The 22,446-nt window shown below is 41.4% G+C and overlaps 1 protein-coding gene across 10 annotated transcripts in view; it reads right to left on the reverse strand.

Moving 5' to 3' along the window:
• sdccag8 (SHH signaling and ciliogenesis regulator sdccag8) overlaps nt 1-22,446 on the reverse strand; it is a 414,689-nt gene that overhangs the window by 314,784 nt on the left and 77,459 nt on the right. For all 10 annotated transcript variants that reach the window (XM_085979869.1, XM_085979861.1, XM_085979875.1 and 7 more), the window contains 2 exons: nt 12,840-12,992; nt 8,843-8,977 (listed from right to left, as the gene is read on the reverse strand). In XM_085979869.1, coding sequence (XP_085835995.1) covers nt 8,843-8,977; nt 12,840-12,992 — 288 coding nt within the window. The remainder of the gene's footprint in view (nt 1-8,842; nt 8,978-12,839; nt 12,993-22,446) is intronic.

A 22,446-nucleotide genomic window follows, 5' to 3' on the forward strand; every position in this document is an offset into this window, starting at 1 on the left:
TTTAAGATGTGTCCATCAGGTGTCAAATTTTGTCTCACATGGAAATTTCTTTGTTACACTTAAATAAAATGGATCACTTCCTATTTCTTCTGAGATCCAATTGATTCCAGGATCTTCCGAAGAGCAATTAGCCTGTAGTTGACCTCAGGAAACCACAGCAGTTAGACTTTGTGGCTATAAAGAGACACAGCAATTTACACATAGAGGCACGTTAGCAACAGATTAATACATTATTGCATTACTTGGTAGAATTAGAATGCTTCTGTCCCTATAGAACAAGTATATCATCCAACTTACCGCGAGCGACCCTAGTACATAATTAAATTTGAATGTGACTGGCTGGAAAGCCAAGAAAACAATGCCTGCATGATTTTGTGAAATATGAACTTGTGATGTTTATTACGATGGAGGTTTGGGTTTCTGACTTTTACGTTGACGGGTGTCATGTCAAGGCCTCGTGCTTTCAAGAAGAAAAAGAGGCAGAAAGGAGAAGGCAGCAAAAAAAACATCAACTAAAGATATAGAGAATGATCCAAGAAAGAAGCAAAACAAAGCAAGAGCTGAAATGCTGAATGTGAATGAAATAAAAACTGACAGAATGAATAAAAGAGAGAGAGTACCTGAAACAGTGACATGTTCACAGAAATGCAAAGAAAGAAAAAGGGAGGAAAAGTCTGCAATCAAATCAGAGTTGAGAAGCAGAAAATAACAGCCTCATTATAAAGAATTCAAAAACAAAATTGGAGAGACATCCCGAGAGTAAAATAGCAAATGATAAGCTGAAAAAAACCTCTAGTCTATTGCACTCCTCTGAAACACACCATCAATAGTAATGCAACTTAATTTTAGGGTGATCGAGTCAGTCACATGCACTGAAAACCAGGATCATGACAGCTTTAGGCAAAATAAAAAAGTGACTACTGTCTGGAAGTAAGGGGAAAGACAGTAACTAACGTGCAGAGGAAAGAGTGGTAACAGACATTCACCATTTCCTTTTCTCAATCTAATATTTACTCAATACAAGGCTTCTAATTAGATAACTAATACAATCAACAGCTGGACTGGTAAGAAGAGAGAGAAACTGATGAAAATACATCCAGGATTCTGGTTCTAATAGTTCAGAGGGATTGCAAATTAGAGATCGCTTTAAAGTTCACAAATAATATTTATAATACAAGTATCTGGAGATGAGTGTAACAGGCTATATTTTGACAAGGAGCACCCAAACCGTGAAATATATTTAATTTATTTATCTCTCAATACTAGACGGAAGGGTCAGCCTAGACATTGTGTTCAAGTTTTGCAATTGGGCTTAAACCCACAACCTTCTGACTCAGAGGCACGAATGCTATAACTACGCCGTATGTCCAAGCACGCATGTGGAAAGCTCCTCATTACTAATATAACTTGGGTCTGCCAGCTGAACACTGCGCTCTTTATGGTATCTGCAGTACAACCACACTATCATGGTCAAATTTTTCGGTAGTTCAAAGCAATCTTAGCGACAAGCAGAAGATAACTACAAGCTTAATTGGAGATTTTGTGAAGTAAAAATGCTATTCCAGATCCAAACCAATACAATGAAGAACAAAAATGTGCAAGTTACTTCAGTATGAACAAAAAGAAATTCCCCTATTGATAACATCTGTACTTATTGGGCTTTAAATTCAGATGCAGCATATAATGTTACTAACAACAATATGAGTACGGAGTCATGGTTACACTGCCCACTCTCATTGCTGTGTGCTGGGGGGAGGCGGCAGGCTGTGCTTACATACACTTAAGTGACATGAAGGAGTGCTACTTACCAGCCTTTAACAGACACAGATCTTTTTTTTTCTGTCTAAGAAGTGGTGACAGGGCAGTCAGCTCCTTTCAATCATTTAAACTTTGAGACGCTACTCACTTGCCAATGGAGTTTTAAAAAGGGCAAGTTAAAAAGTGGGCTTTGTACCAGTTGCAGTTGTGCTGCAGCCAGTGCAAAGTAAAATGAAAGGGAAGCCACATCTTGGAAATCTTGCTTGCATCAATGCCAACATTCACTGGCAGCTTTAGGATTTTACTCTGGCACAAGAGCAAAGATCTTGGAGCAGCTCCGAGGCAGCATAATGCACATCAATCATCTTAATCCTTTTCCTGCAAACCATATCCTCTTGCAGTAGTCTTGCTCATCCTCACTAGATTGTCTACACAGAATGAGATTTCCTTAATAGTTGTGCAGTAATACCGTGAGTGGCAACTGATAAAGAACAAAACCCTTGCCAGCTGTCATAGAGGGGAGCCTTTCAGGCCACCCATTTGAATCAGTTTCAGCAGGTCCAGTGGTTGAATTGCCAATGGTCTTATACAATGTGCTGTCCACAGTACTGCCCTGCGTGTAGATTTACACTTTCTTCCAGACGCTTATGCTCACAGCGAGGAGGGATGCAAGATTCATCAATGAAGGAATTTGTCAATGAAGTTGATGAATGCAAATATAAATCATGTGTATAAAAATCAACGGGCTGCACAGCAGGGATATAAAAATGTGCAGTACCCAAATGGAAAGAGCTACTGAAAAAATAAAACAGAATTTCAAAGAGAACTCAGAAGTGACAGGGGGAGCAATTCAACTCTCACCGGGAGCTGAGACCAAACAGTCAGTGCAATGTGAAGGCACGCCTGAAGAAGTCAGCCTGAGGCCCATTAGAAACTGGGCAATGCAAACCCGGGCTCGCAGCAGCCCGCAGTAATTTCGTGGAGCCAAGAAGAGCACTCCTGCTCCTTTCTGGCTCCACAGCAATCCCTTCAAGGGCAACTGGTTAGGCAGCTGGAGACCCGGAACAATGGTGTGGAGCATGGGTGGTGCATGCTCCGCCCATTTGCTCTCCAATTTTGCGTCAAGGTCCTAAAACCGGTGTTAGGACCCCGATTTGCATATTCAAGGCGCCCAATGCCCGTTTCAGGTAGACAGCCTGCACACTTGAAATTTTTCCAATTTGACAGCCGGCGTACTCCCGGGGGAAGATCAAGTGTGAGAAATCGCGACCCGAAATTCGTCCGCCCACGAACTTCATTTTGTAACCCAACAAAAGGGTGAAACGAGGTTCAATTTCTCCCCTGGTTTTATGTATTCATGCCGGGTACGTACTATATTTGCAATCGTTTTTAGAATGGCGATCACTTCCTTCTATTGACCTTAATCTGACATTGATTTAATTTTTGTAATTCACATCCTATCCATTTTTCCAGTAGTCACCATTGGATGTTGCCATTCTAAATTTATTTCCCGAATTACTGCAACATTTGGAACTTCATAAAATGCTTTTTCCTCCCTCTAGAATTATACGGGTAAGCATTCTCCAAGGCGGCCTTCGAGACACACGACAACGCAAAATCGTAGAGCAGAAACTGATAGCCAAGTTCCGCACTCATGAGGACGGCCTCAACCAGGATCTTGGGTTCATGTCACGCTACATGTAACCCCACCTGACGTAGGGTCAGCCAGACTCGAGTCGTCGTTGGCTTGTTCTCTCTACACAGATGCGGCCGGACCTGCTGTGATTTCCAGCAAAAAAAAAGAGTTTTTTTGTCTGTTTTTTGTTTTTCATACAGACCCCAGCATCTGCAACATTTGACCCCTTGTGACCCCACCTCATTGTTCTTTGATGTAATGTTTTCCTGACTAACCTGTTTGGACACCATTCACACCTTTGATTGCTGTGATTATCTCTCTGCCGAGGTGTGATAAATGGCAGTTAGAAAGATTACCTGTAATCATCTGGCATTATTCTCTGACTATATAAGCTGTGTCTTTATGCATCTCTCCACTTCACCTGACGAAGGAGCAGCGCTCCGAAAGCTTGTGATTTCAAATAAAACTGTTGGGCTATAACCTGGTGTTGTGTGACTTCTTACATTTGTCCACCCCAGTCCAACACCGGCATCTCCACACCATAGAATTATACTGTATATGTAAAGAACATACTTATTTCTCCTTTAACATTGTACATTTCTTTCAGTTGCTATAGATCCAATGAAATACGATCCAACCCAATCTCCCTTGTATTCTCTGAAATTGCTAAAAATGAACCATGTATATGCATATAAATGCAAGTTGTTTGGATAGAAACAATGCTTGTGCATACCAAGGTGAAACAACACGTATTATCACAATCAAAATTAAGTGTTACAAGAACGAAACGCTGTTATTTCCCAAGAAAGTTTGAACGTCATTAGAAACATTGTGTTACACAGAGATTTGCTTCAAAATAGATACAGGCTCTTCAAATATGTTAACGGATAATCATGTTTTATGCATTTCTTTCCTGTGTGGAACGGTGGCAAGTAAAACTGACAGCTACAGAGTTCTGCTGGTAGAAAGGGTCTGTGTCAGATCTTGAAACTGCTTGGTATCGCATGAACGGAACTAGTAAGTCACAACAAAATTAAACTTGTAACAAATGAAAATGAATACAGAAAATGCCTGCTTAGTGAATTGCAAGATTGTAAGGATCCCAATGATCACAAGAGCAAAACCAGACTTTGGATCCTTCAAGATTATTATAGCACAGAACTCGCTCCAAGACAACCGTTACTTCGTACAATACACAGAACCCAAGTAATTTTCTCAAATTTTTACACAACTTTGAATTCTTCAGAAAATGCACGCTATTATTTGGTCATGTGACAGGAAGTGGAGATACAACATGCGCAATAAAAATCCACAGCTAAAACACATGACTGAAGGCACCAGTGACACATGTAAAACGTATATGGAAAATAAAAACAATTGCACCAGTCTATTTACTATGATGATATAGTGCCTTCCAGTTAATGCTCGCCTACTTACAACAGAGCTTACTTAAGTGAAGGAACATTAACTCACTTGCCACCCCCACCCCCCACACACACGTTCCAAATGTTTGCTTAATATTAATGACTGGATAAAGGGAATTATGAGGTACAGTAGCATAGTGTTTATGTTACTGGAATAGTAATCCAGAGGCCTGGGCTAATGATCCGGAGATGTGATTTCAAATCCCCACAGCAGCTGGGGAATTTAAATTCAGTTAATTAAATAAATCTGGAATAAAAAGCTAGTATCAGTAATGGTGACCATGAAACTACTGGATTGTCGTAAAAACCCATCTGGTTCACTAATGTCGTTCAGGGAAGGAAATCTGCCGTCCTTACCCAGTCTGGCCGATATGTGACTCCAGACCCACAGCAATGTGGTCAACTCTCAAGTGCCCTCTGAAATGGCCTAGCAAGTCACTCAGTTGTATAAGGTGGCTCACCACCTGCTCAAGGGCAAGAGCATTTGCTCCGCACTGTGGCATTTCTATCAAGGTGGTCCTGCTGGGAAATTTAATTACTTGAGTATGATCATGAGATACGGTCAGTAGGATTGGTCAGAAGATAACCGATCTTCCAATATCTAAATAAGCATCAAATGTATTGGCTAGATGAACATTTTTGGGCCCACAAGGCAACATGCAAAAAAAAAAAAAGGTCAAGTAGCAGGCATGGAAGCTAACAGCACTCGTTTGCAGAAGTAAAGCACCTTTTGCTTTCTCCGTGGTCCTTAATGTATTGGCCCTCTAGTGGTTGCTCACAGATCAAACATCCAAACCGTATTAAAACTGCTTCTGTGGCAAGTTGTTTGTCATAATAAAGAGACTCTTGTAATATTTCTGTAACACATTTCCACTTATTTGTCAGGTAATATAATAAAATTAATAATAAACATGAAAGCCTTCATTACTGGTGAAAAATGTACTCCACAACAAATGAAGACAGAAGGTCATTAATCACTGGCAGCAAAACATTATGGCTGGCGTTCATTGAAATATTAATATCAATGCATGTAAAAGGCAATGTGAGTTGGGTTTCTACACAGCTTAATATAGCTATAATGACCTATTTGTGATGCGACATCTCCATCTACCTTGCCATGCAGTTTACTGGAGAAAATTGGAAGACACATTTCTCAGATTTATAACTACAAAAAAAGGAATTGGAAATTTTGAATCTTTAAATATACAGAAAGTGAATTCATGCTGCTCATATTTACATTTAATTTCTTGCTACCAACACAGTCAACTCTGGAGTGGTCAGATCGTCAATGGACAGGGCTCTAACCATTTCCAACTATAACCTGGAGACTTCACAACTGTAGGAGAAATGGTACATTAATATTCATCCTTCAGGCTTCGCAGCACGCTCAGCCACCTCAAGGATGCTGTTGCTCAGACAAACAAAGACACATCAGTCATGAATGTGGCCCAGAATACACCAAAGACAAAAGGCATAGCACGGAAATCATCAGCAAACACAAAAGAAATCATCTCTGCCCATCATTTCGCAAATGGCAATTGTCAGTTCAAGAGGGAAAATGTGAAGTGCATAATTACAATGTGCTAACTACAAAGGAGGAACAATGCAAATCAAATGGAGGAGGGGAAAAGTTATTTGGAGAAGGAATATTTCAAAAGTGCCATCTAGAATATTTTAATCAACACTACATTTTTCAAGGTTAGTGACAAAATACAGTTTTAACTCACTGAGGTGACAGGTCGTTTGAAGCTTGGATTGGTGCATGTGTGGTCAGTTGCATTCCAAAGTACTTAGATTGACCAGTTAGTGTTTCCAGGCACAAAGTGAAAGTATGGTTTCCCGCCTAATTATTGGCATGAGCTGAGCGTTTGATGAGGGGTAGTAACTTGGAAGATTTGGAGAACAATCAGTTATCCGTGTGGCAAAGCCAATAGGTTTTGGAGCACAGCAAGGTCTTAGCTTACTTGTTTTATTTTAAAGGAACCCAGAGTGTTTCTCTCCCCTACCAACACCACCGCACCCACCCCCCAGCTATTGCTCACTGAGCATATCCAATGAGAATCAGTCATTTATACCAGGACGGTTGCAGCTTCAAACCTAAAACTGTGCTGCTAGCTTTCAGCTGGCATGGTGACAGAGATACTAGAAATGGCCTTATTTCTCCTGGGTTAGAGAAATTCAGACATGGTTCATGTTTCTGATTGCTATCCAGCAACCCCTGCTGAAGGAGTTGGGTGAGGACAGGATTGGGCATGGCTGTGATATGCAGTGCAAGAGGAAATGTAACAGCGTGGACTAAAAAGTTGGTTGATTGACAGGAAACAAAGAGTAAGGATAAATTGGTGTTGCTTGGACTGGAAGTGGTGAAGCCCAGGCAGCAGTTCTCTATCCGGCAACCTTGGGACCGAGGCCGAGCGGGTTTTCATGTTTTTCTGGACTTCGGAACGTGTTTCTGATGTCCGAAGTCCGGAAACGCCCGAGCCCAGGTTGTGATATTTCCGGACTTTAAACATCAGAAACACGTTCCGAGTCTGGAAATGCCTGGGCCCAGGTTTTTTAATTTGTTTTTTTATGGGATGTGGGCGTCGCTGGCAAGGTCAACATTTATTGCCCATCCCTAATTGCCCGAGAAAGTGGTGGTGAGCCTCCTTCTTGAACCGCTGCAGTCCGTGTGGTGAAAGTACTCCCACAATGCTGTTAGGGAGGGAGTTCCAGGATTTTGACCCAGCGACAATGAAGGATCGGCGATATACTTCCAAGTCAGGATGGTGTGTGACTTGGAGGGGAACTTGGAGGTGGTGGTGTTCCCATGCGCCTGCTGCCCTTGTCCTAGGTGGAAGAGGTCGCAGGTTTGGGAGGTGCTGCCGAAGAAGCCTTGGTGAGTTGCTGCAGTGCATCTGGTAGATGGTACACACTGCAGCCACGGTACGCTGGTGGTGGAGGGAGTGAATGTTTAAGGTGGTGGATGGGGTGTCAATCAAGCGGGCTGCTTTGACCTGGGTGGTGTCGAGCTTCTTGAGTGTTGTTAGAGCTGCACTCATCCAGGCAAGTGGAGAGTATTCCATCACACTCCTTACTTGTGCATTGTAGACGGTGGAAAGGCTTTGGGGAGTCAAGAGGTGAGACACTCGCCGCAGAATACCTAGCCTCTGACCTGCTCTTGTTGCCACAGTATTTCTGTGGCTGGTCCAGTTAAGTTTCTGGTCAATGGCGACCCCCAGGATATTGATGGTGGGGAATTCGACGACTTTAGGAAGACATGTTAGCAGAATGGGCACACCAATGGCAGATGTAATTTAATGTGGATAAGTGTGAGATAATACAATTTGGGAGACAAAACAAGGAATGGTAGTACAGGAATGAATAAAGCAGTAAGGGAAAACAGAATTTTGGATTTTATAAATAGGTAATTGAATACAAAAGTGGAAAAGTAATGAAGAATTTATAAAAAACATTGATTAGGCCTATACTGTGTGCCATTTTGGGATACCTAATTATAGATAGGTGCTCTCCCAGTTTCTCCCCATTCCTACCTCTAACTTTGTATAATTAAAACCTACTCATCCATTCTCCCCACATCACAGCCTGAATTTCCTTACTACAGAGTACTGCCACACCAAAAAATACAGTGATAGCGCCACATTCCACAAGCTGCCAAGAGACCACATAATGAACTATATTAATATGTGCACGATCTGACCTCAGTGGGAGGGCAAAAGGGAGCATATTAACTAAATTTAAATAATTTCTAAAATTGAAGGAGTTCATTTGAAAATATGCTTCTTTATGTGAATGCATAACAAGTAGAATACGTTAGATCTGGTGCTTTACAGAGATAAACCGCAGCTAATGCAAGTCACTCAGTTACACTGCAAGAGTCTGTTCCCTAAGGGTAAATGGTTGTGAAAGGGACTGACCCCAACATTTCCACAGCATACATTTATGTACGAACATACACATTAGTCATACTCGAACATCACAAGATTATTTGTGTGCCCAGTCTGGAGTATTTTGGATTTTGTACCTTATTGACTTCCATCTCATTATACATTAGTTGTTTCTGAGCTTCTTCCAATTGGTTGCACACTGAATCCCTTTCTCTCATCAGCCTCTGCAATTGACCTTCAAGACAGGCAACATTCTCTGACAAACAGGTCACCTGCAAATAAACAGAATATCATGAATTTTAGTTTTCCTACAGCAGTGTTGTCCAATATGGTATTGAAATTTTAGATTTGGTTAATTGTATTTCTTATTGGTAATTAAAATTGCATTAAAATCTACTGAGATACTCTTTGATACTGGCAGGCTACTTCTGTAACCCACATCCTTGGAAAAGTTCAGAAGGGGAGCGAAGACCCAGAATGGCAGGTTTCTATGATCCTCAAAAAATGTTTCAAAAATTAAATGCCTTCCAAGAAGAAATATGCATAAATGTATAGAACCTGCCTTTAATTGCTTCTTCGTTAAAAGGCTCGCAGGTGGAAGTTCTAAAGTCCAAAGTAAACTAGTGTGTAGCCCTCAACCACTTGCATCCTCAAATGATCCCATAAAGTTTGTGAAGCATGACCTTTTGCTTCTAAAAGCTATACTCACTACTTAAGGTGTCTGCGCTCTTTAGATAAAAAAATACATTTCTCCCCTCTTTTCAGAGATATTCAGAAGCCTCACTGCAACCTCATCACTTATAAATATAAGCAGAATAATCTTAAGTGCCTAATGAGTATCACCGACTGAAACAAAAAAGCATCCTTCCCTCACCTTCGTTATGAAGAAAGCCCAGTTGAAGCACAAACAAATCCCTAACATGAAGTACCATAACAGTTCTAAAACACTCACCTGGTGTCTAAACACGGTCTACCTAGGGAGCCCAGGCTACTACTCTTCTCCTAGTAAATACTACAGTGATATAATTACTCTGCAGACACGACCCAACATTATACACCCCCTGGGAAAAAAAAAGGAACCAAACTAAGTGGAGACTCCTGTTGTGAACTCTCCAGCAACTTGCTCATACATCAATAGCAATCAAAAGCTGGCAAGCAGCCCTGCAGACAATTAGAGCCAGATTTATGGCATAACAAACAGAAGAGAGAGAAGGAAAGTCGGAATTCTTGATTGAATTGACTATGTTGCGCTGCAGAGCTGGCAAACAAAAATCCTTTTGAGCATTTTCTCGCGGGGCGAGAGCGACAGGACGCCCTCAACGATTCAGTGATCACCTTGGATCCTCAAATCAAGGCAGGAAGAATCTCCGATTTTGGTCTGGGAGGACCAGAGCTGATGGGCACAATATTGCTTAATATGGGACAGGGTGTGGGTGGTTCAAGATTTGGACAATTTGGAGTTTGTGGAGGGTGGCGTTCAGGAGGCCAGCAAGGAATACATTGCAGAAGTCAAGTCCAGAGTGACAAAGGCAAGAATTAAGGTTTAGATAAAATGTTTAATCCAAAGAGCAATGCCAATCACTCTGGTACTAGAGGAAAAAAAAAATTATGAATTATACAGGTGTTGCTCACTTAGGTGAAATACATCATTAGTAATGGGACTTGAATACTAGTAAAGATTTAATGTGTTCACATGCGCTTCTTTTGTTTAATATTTTAATGGCGAGATTAACCTAATTATTTTATTATCCACACAGTGTAATCTCAAAGCCATGACAGTGACATGACACTCTTATTCTTAAGAGTAATAAATATTAATTATGGTTTAATTTGAGGAGGTGTTTAACCTCAATACACCTTGTAAACTGAACAAAGAAAGCAGCTCTAAGATTATTTAGACCAATAAATATCTTACTTATCCAGCAGATGGCTACAGAGGACATTTATACCTAATTTCAAAGGATCAGCCGGATGCCAACAGAGTGGATCAGTGCAATAAAAATTGTAGGTTTGTCAATAAAAGGGCTTTGGAATAAGCTCCTTGAAAGCTGCACAAATAATTTAACATAACATTTGTAATGTGCAAAGTAAATGCACTTATTTCATGCATCACTGTAGCTCTCTTGTATTAAATTACCACTTTTCTCCAATACTTTAATTTGATTGATTTATACAGTGTACAATAGCAGGTGCTTTATGGCACTACTTTTCCTGGTTTCTTTCACTGCTGTTCCCATCGTCATTGTAAAATATAACTAGTTTGAGCATTCAATGACTATTAAAACCTACACAAATTTACCTTCAGTACACTGAATAATCAAGCCACCAATACTGTGTGCGCATTTGTGTATGAGGGAGTGGAAGGAGAACTGTAAAACAGTATTTTTGAGGTATTATGTTTTCTCTGAGCCAAAAAGGCAAAGAGGTATTGAGCCCTGCAGTTTGTATTGCTTTTCCACTAGTTTTTTTTTTTTTTTTAATTGCCTCGACATAAATTTACAATCAATAGTGTGGAACATGGATTAAAAGCGATAAATCTCATCAGCTCTCTTTATTTCAGCCCTCAGAATGCAGAATGCCATTAGCAGGCTTTATCTGAAGTAATTATTTTATGTGAATTCTTTCATTTTGGCAAATGACCCCCAATTTTATTCTGGTATACTGGAATTATTTTCTTCATATTGTCTTACTTAACCTCAATAGATAAACCAGCCTAACCCCTTGGGTGCGATTAGTGACAGTAAGTACAACAGCTCACTCTCATGATTATTCTTTCCTCTAAAATGAGGTGTTCTGCCAATAAGTGTTTTTTCCCTCCATATTTAGCATCTTTCTTCAGGTAACTTCTGTAGCTACAAAATGGGCCTATACTCTCTGGAGTTTCGAAGAATGAGAGGTGATCTCATTGAAACATACAAGATTCTGAAGGGGATTGACAGGGTAGATGCTGAAAGGTTGTTGCTCCTGGCTGGAGTGCCTAGAACTAGGGGGCAGAGTCTCAGGATAAGGGGTCGGCCATTTAAGACCGAGGTGAGGAAGAATTTCTTCACTCAGAGGGTTGTGAATCTTTGGAATTCTCTGCCCCAGAGGGCTGTGAATGCTGAGTCGTTGAGTATATTCAAGGCTGAGATAGATAGATTTTTGGACTCTAGGGGAATCAAGGGATATGGAGATTGGGCGGGAAAGTGGAGTTGAGGTCGATGGTCAGCCATGATCTTATTGAATGCTGGAGCAGACTCGAGGGGCCATATGGCCTACTCCTGCTTCTATTTCTTATGTTCTTATACCCAAAAAGTGGTTACAGTTTTGTTTTATTACTACCTGTAATCCCCAATGGAGGCACCCTGCATAGTTAGATAGGTGTATAGAGACAGAAAGAAGCATGTTATATCTGCCCACTCTCAGAATACAATACGAGGACAGTACGAGAGTGGATTGAGGGGATACAGTGCAGAACATTACATTATTAGTGGGAAGATATGACAGAGTAATACAATATTAAAGTGGAGAGAGATAGTATAGAAGCTATTGTATTAATGGAACATTATGGATGTTCAAAATCCAGCTGAAATAATGGACACCTGCTCGAGAACAAGCCTAAACTGCTCAGGCCTTATCGAAGTCAAAATCAGAGTCAGGCAAATCCGCAAGCTTAAGACAAAAAAAAGCCCCACCAAATTTATTTAAGTCTTTAACTTAGTTAAGAAAGAACTATATGTATGTAGATGGATTATATATTATACTTTGCTTCAAAGCTGCAGGATTTTATTGCAACAAAATTAGGTATGCCTACCCCTCGATATGATACAGCTTTACTTGGTGCAACAGTGGAATGTACCAACATAATTGCTACATAGAAGGAATTCCATCTTGTCATCCATCACCCCCACCTACTGGCCATAACAGAAAGCACACTTAGTACTGTTTCAAGTGACAATTGATATGTGGGACTCTTTCTTTATATCCCATAATAATAACTTCAATTTCTGATACCAGACAAATTATTGAAATAAATTTTGGTTTATGTTTGGATGGACATCCAGTATTTTTTTTAAAAGTGGTTAAGGATATTAATGTATTGAAGAAATTGTATTTTTTTTTTAAATATAAAACAGCTACACTCTCCTTTCTTACCTTTAATGCCAACTCTTCTCTTTCTTTCCTCATTTCTTCATGCACAACTTTCTTGGTATTTGCAATTTTTTCTTGCTGACAAGCTAGCTCCCTTTCTAGCCGCTCTTTCTGACGCAACATCTCATTCTTCAGCTGCTCACAATGGACCAGAGCCTAAAGAAAAGGAAAATCAAATTGCAGTTTGAAACTAAACAGAACATGACAGGCTAATAGATTATCGCACTGTACTTTGGCTTGGGAATGGAGCCAGATTGGAGTTTCATGTGAGGTCCAATCTGTAAAGTGTCTTGAATTCCCAAAACACAACACAGATAAGTTTTTTTTTTAAATCACATTGCTGTGTTTATTTTTAAATAATATTAATGTAGCCCATGTAAAAAAATATATAATACATTTGTAGAGTGAAGCCATGGGGTGGCGCACGATGGTACTTTCTGCTCTCAATGGAAACAATGGCAGCACATCATATTAAAGACCATTCTGCCTAGGGGAAGAAGCATTTTACCTGCCCGATATGTTTTCATTGTTTGTCAATAAAGGCACGTTGGAGAATTTGTCTTAAAAAGGTATTCTTTTTCACCCGCCATGTTTCATTTCATATACAGATCAGTATACTTTATGATTCATTTTGAAATACAAAAGCAGTAGCTGGTTTGTGCCACGTGAGATATCGTCCAAGACTGCAGTCAGAAAAGAGTGCAGGAACCCAACAATTACTGTATTCTAAAAGTGGTTGATAACAACACAGCAACTATTCTCTGAAAGACACACCACCCAGTACTGTGACATCATCGGTTAACAAAGACAAACTATTATCGCAGAATTACAATGTTGAGCTACTGAAGCGGTGTTGCCTTCATATTTCAGTTTGACTCAGTTGGCAACACGCTCATCTCTCTGTCAGAAGATAATGGGTTCAGCCCATAGTCCAGGACTTCATAAAATGATGCGGCATAAAAACAGGCCATTCGGTCCATAAAGTCTATGCCATTCCTTTTCTCCACACGAGCCGCCTGGTCTACTCCCACATTTCTGTTCACTCTCGAGCCCTTTAATATTCCTCTTTTTCGAGTAATTATCTAAGATCCCATTTGTATTCGATGCTTTTAGATATGATTCAAAATCAAAGATCCCATTTGCCTTATTTTTGTCCTTATTACCTGAAATAATTTATGGATGCTGCTTCAACAATGGTTTGTGACAGAGAATTCCACATTCCTACCACCTTCTGTGTAAAGAAACATTTTTGAACTTCTGCTTGAATTCTTTTTTGTGGTTATCTTAATCTTATGCTCTTTTGTTGCTGTCTTGTCAAAGAATGAAAACACATTATCACTCTTATCACAGTCTGCAGAGAGCGGGATTAAACGGAGTGGACTTGAACAGAGTGCTTTGTCTGGGAATTTGGAAAGAGTGGGAATTTTTGGGAAGTATTGGGTAAGTAGAAGCTGTAAAAAGTGAAATTTAGTTTAAGATTTTGATTTTAACCTAGAACTTTAAAAAAAAGTGTAGTTAACAGAAGCTGCCTGTCAGTGGCAGTTAACTGTCAGTCAGCTGTAAGTGTTTGTCTGGAATAGGCGCTAATCATGTAGGATTCGCAAAATTGAACATTGTCCTATAAGGGTCTATTGGCAGAAAAGGCCTTAATTTTAAAGACTGTTTTAAAAGAAGCCCAGAAAAAGGGGCACACAAAATGGCCACCAGACCCTGTGACCAGCTTTTTGGGACATTTTAAAATGGTTCCTGCAGTACACAGACAGCTTTTGTGGATTCAGCCCACAGTAAGTTCTGGAATGCAATTTCGGAGAATGCAAAACCAGACAGAACCCCATACATATGGATTGGATGCAGATCCAATCTGATCGGCCTGCAGATAAAGGCCATCAAAATGTTTACCCAGACAAAGGGAAACAGCTTCAAATTCAAAGGGGGACATCAAGACCCATTAAAGACAATAGAAGGTCATTCCAGACCAGAGATGGCAGTTACCGGCCATCCCGAAAGTACTTTAAACACAATGACTACCCCTCTGTGCTACAAGCCCGCCAAAAATTAAACAAAGACTAACCTTGATATGGCGGGAGATAAGGGCCTCCATGAGAAGTAATAACTGGAGACCTGGGGTAGCCATTAGGAGTTCGAGTTTGGAGAGAGAGCAGTGCGGGAGAGCAAGAAGAGCATTGTAGAGATCATTTTCGAGAGATCGTTCAGGGGTCCGAAGAAGGTGCAGTTCGGTTAGGAGTTCGGGTTCGGTAGAGAGGCCGTTTAGACTCGGAAGAAGACGACGATTCGGTAGACGATTGGGATCGGAGACGTTTTGAAGACTTTTCTAACTGGGACTGGTGAGCATGTTTCTGGCCCCTCATAATCTAATCTAGCTAGGTTTAGGGAGTGGGCATTTTTGGGGATAATTAACAATGAGTTGTTGTCCCTCGATGTTCCATGTGTTTCCCTATTTATGGTGAACCTTGTAAAGTATAATATGCCTGTGGATATATTGGTTAATACTGTATTATGATTTGTTTTTCCCTCCCATGTACCTTATTTTGGCTTACATTCAATTTTTCCTTTATGCAATAAAATTTCACTTCGTTTCATTGAACTTGGTCTACAGAGTATTCTCTGCATTGTAGTTCCTGCCTCAAAGTCCAGTGTACAGAACCTAAGGGGTGAGTGGGTCGAACCACTCGGTAAATTACTGTGCAAAAGAGAGAGGTCTCACCAGAGAGAGAGACCTAGCAAAGAAAAAAACCCTTACAATCACCAGGAGCAGGGGAGCTGAGTGATCACTTGTAAATTGGGAGAGGCTCCTAGAGTATAAAAGTGAACATTTCTGCAGAGCACAGAGTAGGATTAAATGGAGAGGACTTGAACATAGTGTTTTATTTGGGAATTTGGAAAGAGTGGGAATTCAGAGAAGAGGTGGAAGGAGTTGCTGCTTTTTGCCTACACTACTTGTGTACACTACAGACATTGTGTTACAGGCAGATATATAATTTCAGTACCCTTAACTTAATCTAGATCACAGAAATCACAGAAATCACAGAAACCCCACAGTGCAGATAGAGGCCATTTCGGCCCATCGAGCCTGCACCGACACATATCCCACCCGATCCCCGTAACCCCTACACCAACACATATCCCACCCTATCCCCGTAACCCCACGTATTTAATCCCCCTAACACTAAGGGTCAATTTGTCATAGCCAATCAACCTAACCCGCACATCTTTGGACTGTGGGAGGAAACCGGAGCACCCAGAGGAAACCCACGCAAACACTGGGAGAATGTGCAAACTCCACACAGACAGTCGCCCGAGGCCGGATTCGAACCCGGGTCCCTGGCGCTGTGAGGCAACAGTGCTAACCAATATGCCACCGTGCTGTAATCACGCAAGTAGTCAAGAAACGATACTGTAAACTAAGTTACCTAATTACAAATTTAATTAAATAAAACAAGGTTATATAGGAATGGTAGCGCAGGTGGTGTGCCACAACTACAGCATGTGGGAGTTTGTGGAGAACATTGTGATCCTGGACAACTGCGTTTGCAGTAAGTGCCTGCATCTTGAGGAGCTTCAGCTCAGAGTTTTTGAGCTGGAGTCTGAGGTGCAGACATTGCAGGGCATCAGGGATAGGGAGAGTTACCTGGGCAGTTTGAACAAGGAGGCAGTCACACCCCTTAGATTAGGTAGTGGTACAGGTCTGGTTAGTGGTCAGGGACAGGAGGGTGTGACTACAACTCAGGCAGGTAAGGTGACCCCAGGTGCAGTGCTGGAGGAGCCTCAGCCTTTGCCCTGGTCCAACAGGTATGAGGTTCTTGCTGCCAGTGTGGATGAGGGAAAAGCCTGCAGGATGGATGAGCAACCTGACCATGGCACCATGATACAGGAGGCCATTCAAGTGGGGGGAGTGAAAGGGAATGTAGTTGTGGTAGGGGACAGTATAGTCAGAGGGACAGATACTGTAACAAGGGTAATACAGTAATCATGGGGGACTTTAATCTACATATAGACTGGACAAACCAAATTTGCAGTAAGTGTGAAATGTATACAAGGTAGTTTTCTAGATCAGTATGTTGAGGAACCAACTAGGGAACAGGCTATTTTAGATCTAGTATTGTGCAATGAGAAAGGGTTAATTAATAACCTTGTAGTAAAGGGGCCTTTAGGGAAGAGTGATCATAATATGATAGAATTTTATATTGAGTTTGAAAGTGATTTAGTTAAATCCAAAACTAGGGTCTTAAATCTAAACAAAGCAAACTATGTAGGTATGAGGGGTGAGTTGGCTAAGGTAGATTGGGAAACTACATTAAAAGGTATGACGGTAGACAAGCAATGGCTAGCATTTAAAGAATTAATACATAATTTACAACAAATATACATTCCTTTAAGGCACAAAAACCCCACAGGAAAAGTGGTCCAACCGTGGCTAACAAGAAAAATTAAAGATAGTATTAGATCAAAGGAAGAGGCTTATAAGGTTGCCAAAAAGAGTAGTAAGCCTAAGGATTGGGAGGATTTTAGAATTCAGCAAAGGACGGCCAAGAAATTGATAAAGAAAGGGAAAATAGAATACGAGAGTAAACTAGCAAGAGATATAAAAATAGACTGTAAAAGCTTCTATAGGTATGTAAAAAGGAAAAGATTGGCAAAAGTAAATGTGGGTCCTTTACAGGCTGAGACAGGAAAAATTATAACGCGGAATAAGGAAATGGCAGAGAAATTAAACAAATGCCATGGCCGGAATTTTGCCGGCGCTCAGGGTGTGTTTGGAGGCAGGACATCCGGCAAAAATCGCAAAGATTGACAGCGGGCAGGAAACCCGCTGTCAACCCACCTCCAATCAATCTTCCCAAGTGTCGGGTCCCCGATTTGCGTATGGACCCGACACCTAGCGGCGGGAAGAGGATTATAGCCACTTAACTGCCTGTTAACAACCTTTAACTGCCTGTTAACAACCTTTAACAGGCAGTTAACCGGCTCTTTTGCAATTTTGACAATTCTACTTCGGGCTTCCTGACATACGGACACCACGCCAGGTAAGTGTGGCGTGTTGAGTCTGCTGTAATGTTTCTGCATTGATGACAGTTGCAGAAGTGGTGTGAAGGATCCAATGGTGCACTGGTGAGTTTCAGAGGTAAGTAAATGTTGGGAAATTCATTTTTAATGCACATATAATTTAAAACTTGTTACCTACAGAAAAGTCTATGTGCAGTCCCACCGCATTAGGAGAGCCTCGCTCACCAGTGACAGATGGCTTCTGTAAACTCACCTGCCATCTGTTCCAGCCTAAGGAGGGAGTCACTGGAGAGCCTGGGTGCAAGAACTCACTTGCAAACAGTCATCGTCAGTGCTTGCAGCACCTCAATGCTGTCAAACACTGAGAAATGAGCTGTCAAAGAAAAATTGTGCGTGGTCCCTTGAAGAAAACCGGCAGATGACGTGTCATCAAATGACGTCATCGGACCGGCTTTTTCTTAATTGGTTGGTAAACCCGCAGGGCAGGCTTAACAAGGCCAACTGACGTAAAATCACATCCGTGGGTCGGATGAAGTTGGGGGCGGGACTGAAACCAGCTGACCCACTCCCAAGCTGCACCAATTGAGAAAATCGGCCCTTGTGTCTGTCTTCATGGAAGAAGGCGCAAAAAACTTCCTGGAAATAGTGGAGAATCAAGGGTCTAGCGAAAATGAAGAACTGCAAGAAATTAGTATTACAGGTAGACTATCCTTTATCCGAACTTCCGAAAACTGAAAACCTCTAAAAACCGAAAGTTTTTTCGTTCAGCGTAAGTCGTGCGCACGACATGACCAGAGTGGCGCACGACTTACGCTGAGCAGGGCAGAGGGTCACAGAGTTCCCTCCTGGGTAGGAGATTGCAGGCCGAGCCAGGCAGTGTGAAGGAGGTACCGGGAGAGTGAACCCAATACAGCGGCCCGTCCGATATTCTTTTCTCCCCCCCGACCCGACCCGAACCGAACCGTGGCCCGTCCGATATTCTTTTCTCCCGACCCCCGACCCGAACCGCGGCCCGTCCAATATTCTTTTCTCCCGACCCGACCCGAACCGCGGCCCGTCCAATATTCTTTTCTCCCCCCGGACCCCCGCGACCGACCCCCCCCCGACCGACCCGAACCGCGGCCCGTCCGATATTCTTTTCTCCCCCCCCCACCCGACCCCCGACCTGATTTGCGGGCCAGCTTAGTAGGAGTCAGCCAATATCCGGCTTTCCAGAGAAGCAGGAAGGGGAATGAGACACGGAACAGTCGCAAGAGGTAGCCTGAACTTTTAAAATTTATATTAAATACAAATTTCCCAGTCTTATAATAATACCTTCTGAAATCCGAAAAATTCCGAAAACCAAAACTCAGCTGGTCCCAAGGCGTTCGGATAAGGGATAGTGTACCTGTAGTATAAAAATAGTACTGGAGAAATGAATGGGACTGAAAGCCAATAAATCCCCATGACCTGATGGCCTACGTCCTAGGGTTTTGAAAGAGGTGGCTATAGAGATAGTGGCTGCATTGGTTGTCATCTTCCAAAATTCCACAGATTCTAGAACGGTTCCCGCAGATTGGAAGGTAGCAAATGTAACCCCACTATTTAAGAAAGGAGGGAGAGAGAAAACGGGGAACTACAATCCAGTTAGCCTGAGATCAGTAGTAGGGAAAATGCTAGAATCTATTATTAAGGACGTGGTCACAGGGCACTTAGAAAATAATGGGATTGGGCAGAGTCAACACGGATTTATGAAAGGGAAATACAGTAGTGTTTGACAAATCTATTAGTCTTTTGAGGTTATAACTAGCAGAATGGATAAGGGGGAACTAATGGATGTGGTGTATTTGGATTTTCAGAAGGCATTCGATAAGGTGCCACACAAGAGGTTATTAAACAAAATTAGAGCTCGTGGATTGAGGATTGGTTAACGGACAGAAAACAGTGAGTAGGAATAAACGGGTCATTTTTGGGTTGGCAGGCTGTAACTAGTGGGGTACCGCAAGGATCAGTGCTTGGGCCTCAGCTATTTATAATCTATAATCAATGATTTGGATGAGGGGACCAAATGTAATATATCCAAGTTTGCTGATGATACAAAGCTAGGTGGGAATGCAAGTTGTGAGGAGGTTGCAAGGAGGCTTAAAGGGTGTGTGCAAATGAAATATAATGTGGAGAAATGTGAAGTTATCCACTTTGGTAGGAAAAATAGAAAAGCAGAGTATTTTTTAAATGGTAAGGGATTGGGAAATGTTGGTGTTCAGAGGGACCTGGGTGTCCTTGTACACGAATCACAAAGTTAACATGCAGCTACAGCAAGCAATTAAGAAAGCAAATGCTATGTAGGCCTTTATTACAAGAGGATTTGAGTATAAGTGTAAAGATGTCTTGCTGCAATTATATAGAGCCCTGGTGAGACCACACCTGGAGGATTGTGTACAGTTTTGGTCTCCTTGCCATATACTTGCCATAGAGGGAGTGCAACAAAGGTTCACCGGACTGGTTCCTGGGATGGGGGGATTGTCCTGTGAGGAGAGATTGAGTAGACTAGGCCTATATTCTCTGGAGTTTAGAAGAATGAGAGGTGATCTCATTGAAACATACAAAATTCTTACAGGACTTGATAGGGTAGATGCAGGGAGATTGTTTCCTCTGGCTGGGGAGTCTAGAACATGGGGTCACAGTCTCAGAATAAGGGGTCAGCCATTTAGGACTGAGATGAGGAGAAATTTCTTCACTGAGGGTGGTGATTCTTTGGAAGTCTCTATCCCAGAGGGCAGTGGATGCTCAGTCATTGAGTATATTCAAGACAGAGATCGATAGATTTTTGAATATTAAGGGAATCAAGGGATATGGGGACAGTACAGGAAAGTGGAGATGAGGTAGAAGATCAGCCATGATCTTATTGAATGGCGGAGCAGGCTCAAAGGGCTAATTGGCCTACTCCTTCTTCTTATGTTATGTTCTCTTTACCTTACCGGAAATCTTCATAATCTTGTAAACTTTTTTACCTCTTCAGCTCTAATGAAAAATACCTAACTTTTCAAGTCTTTCTTCATAACATTCTATTGAATCTATATTGCACATTTCCATTGCTTTTATATGGTTCTAATAAAGGATGTCCAGAACTGTACAGAATACTCCAATTGTGGCCCAAGGTCTCCTTGCTTTTGTATTATATGATTTTAGATACAATATAAAATCAAAGATCCCACTTGCCTTATTTTGTCATTATTATTTGGTCTTATTACTTGCGAATGTTCTTTGTTGTAGTAGAGGTGGAGATATCAGATGAACTGCTGTGAATCTGAGAATTGTTTACAGAAACCTGAGAGCAGCAAATTTGACTCAAAACGGTTTGTAGTAATAACAGAAATATTCTATGAACTGGATGTAGCTGTGCGTGAGCAGGGTGTTAAGGGCAGTAAAGAACCTACAGACATGCCAAGAAAAGCATTGCAATAAACCAAATATTAAGACTTTCCTCCTTATGAAGCTCAGCAGTTTCTGGACAAGGACAAGAACAAAAAAGGACAAGGAGCAATCCAGAGTAAAAACTGGAGGAGGGCCAATTTCAGTGGGTTGAGAACGGATCTGGCCTGGGTAAATTGGAATCAAAGATTGTCAGGTAAAACTGTAATTGAACTGTGGGCTGCCTTTAAAGAGACGATGGTTCGGGTACAGTCAAGGTACTTTCCCATGAGGGGGAAAGGTAGGGCAACCACAGCCAGAGCTCCCTGGATGACGAAAGAGAAAGAGTAGATGAAGCAGAAAAGGGGGGTGTATGACCGATGTCAGGTTGAGAATACAAGTGAGAACCAGGCTGAATTGTTCAGAGGGGAAGTGAAAAAGGAAATAAGAGGGGCAAAGACAGAGTATGAGAATAGACTGGCAGCTAACTTTAAAGGGAATCCAAAAGTCTTCTATAGGCATATAAATAGTAAATGGGTAGGAAGAGGAGGGGCCGATTAGGGACCAAAAAGGAGACCTATGCGTGGAGGCTGAGGTACTAAATGAGTACTTTGCATCCGTCTTTACCAAGGAAGAAGATGCTGCCAGTCATAGTGAAAGGACTTAAAAATAAAAACATAACTTAAGACTTTTCCCTCATCTGAAAGGATATGTTGACAAACTGACACAAAAGGACAACTGTAAAAGACTTCAGGAGGACATAGGTTAATGGAATGGGCAGACAGGTGGCAGATGCATTTAAATTGGAGAACTGTGAGGTAATATATTTTGGGAGGAAAAACAAGGAATATGAGTGCATACTAAATGAAAAGATGCTGAAAAGTGTGAAGGAACAGAGAAACCTAGGGGTGCAAATACATATTTCTTTGAAAGTGCAGATAGATCAAGCCATAAAAAAACATTATTAATTTTTTTTTTTTTTTTATAAATAGGGGCAAAAAGTTCATAGCAAAGTCTCTTATGTAGTAACTTAACAAATGCTTTTTAAAAATCAGATTCTGGATTATCAAACAGATCATTAAAATTCCTGCAAGGCATAAAACAGCACTTGTGCGGACACATAAAATCATTCCAAACATTTACAATTTCTTTCTGTCAGGGCATATTTTTGTGCTGATCAAGGTGAGTGGTGTTA

The sequence above is a fragment of the Somniosus microcephalus genome, chromosome 3, assembly GCF_052327205.1.
Source record: "Somniosus microcephalus isolate GS21.2 chromosome 3, FLI_Smic_1.0, whole genome shotgun sequence".
NCBI lineage: Eukaryota > Metazoa > Chordata > Chondrichthyes > Squaliformes > Somniosidae > Somniosus > Somniosus microcephalus.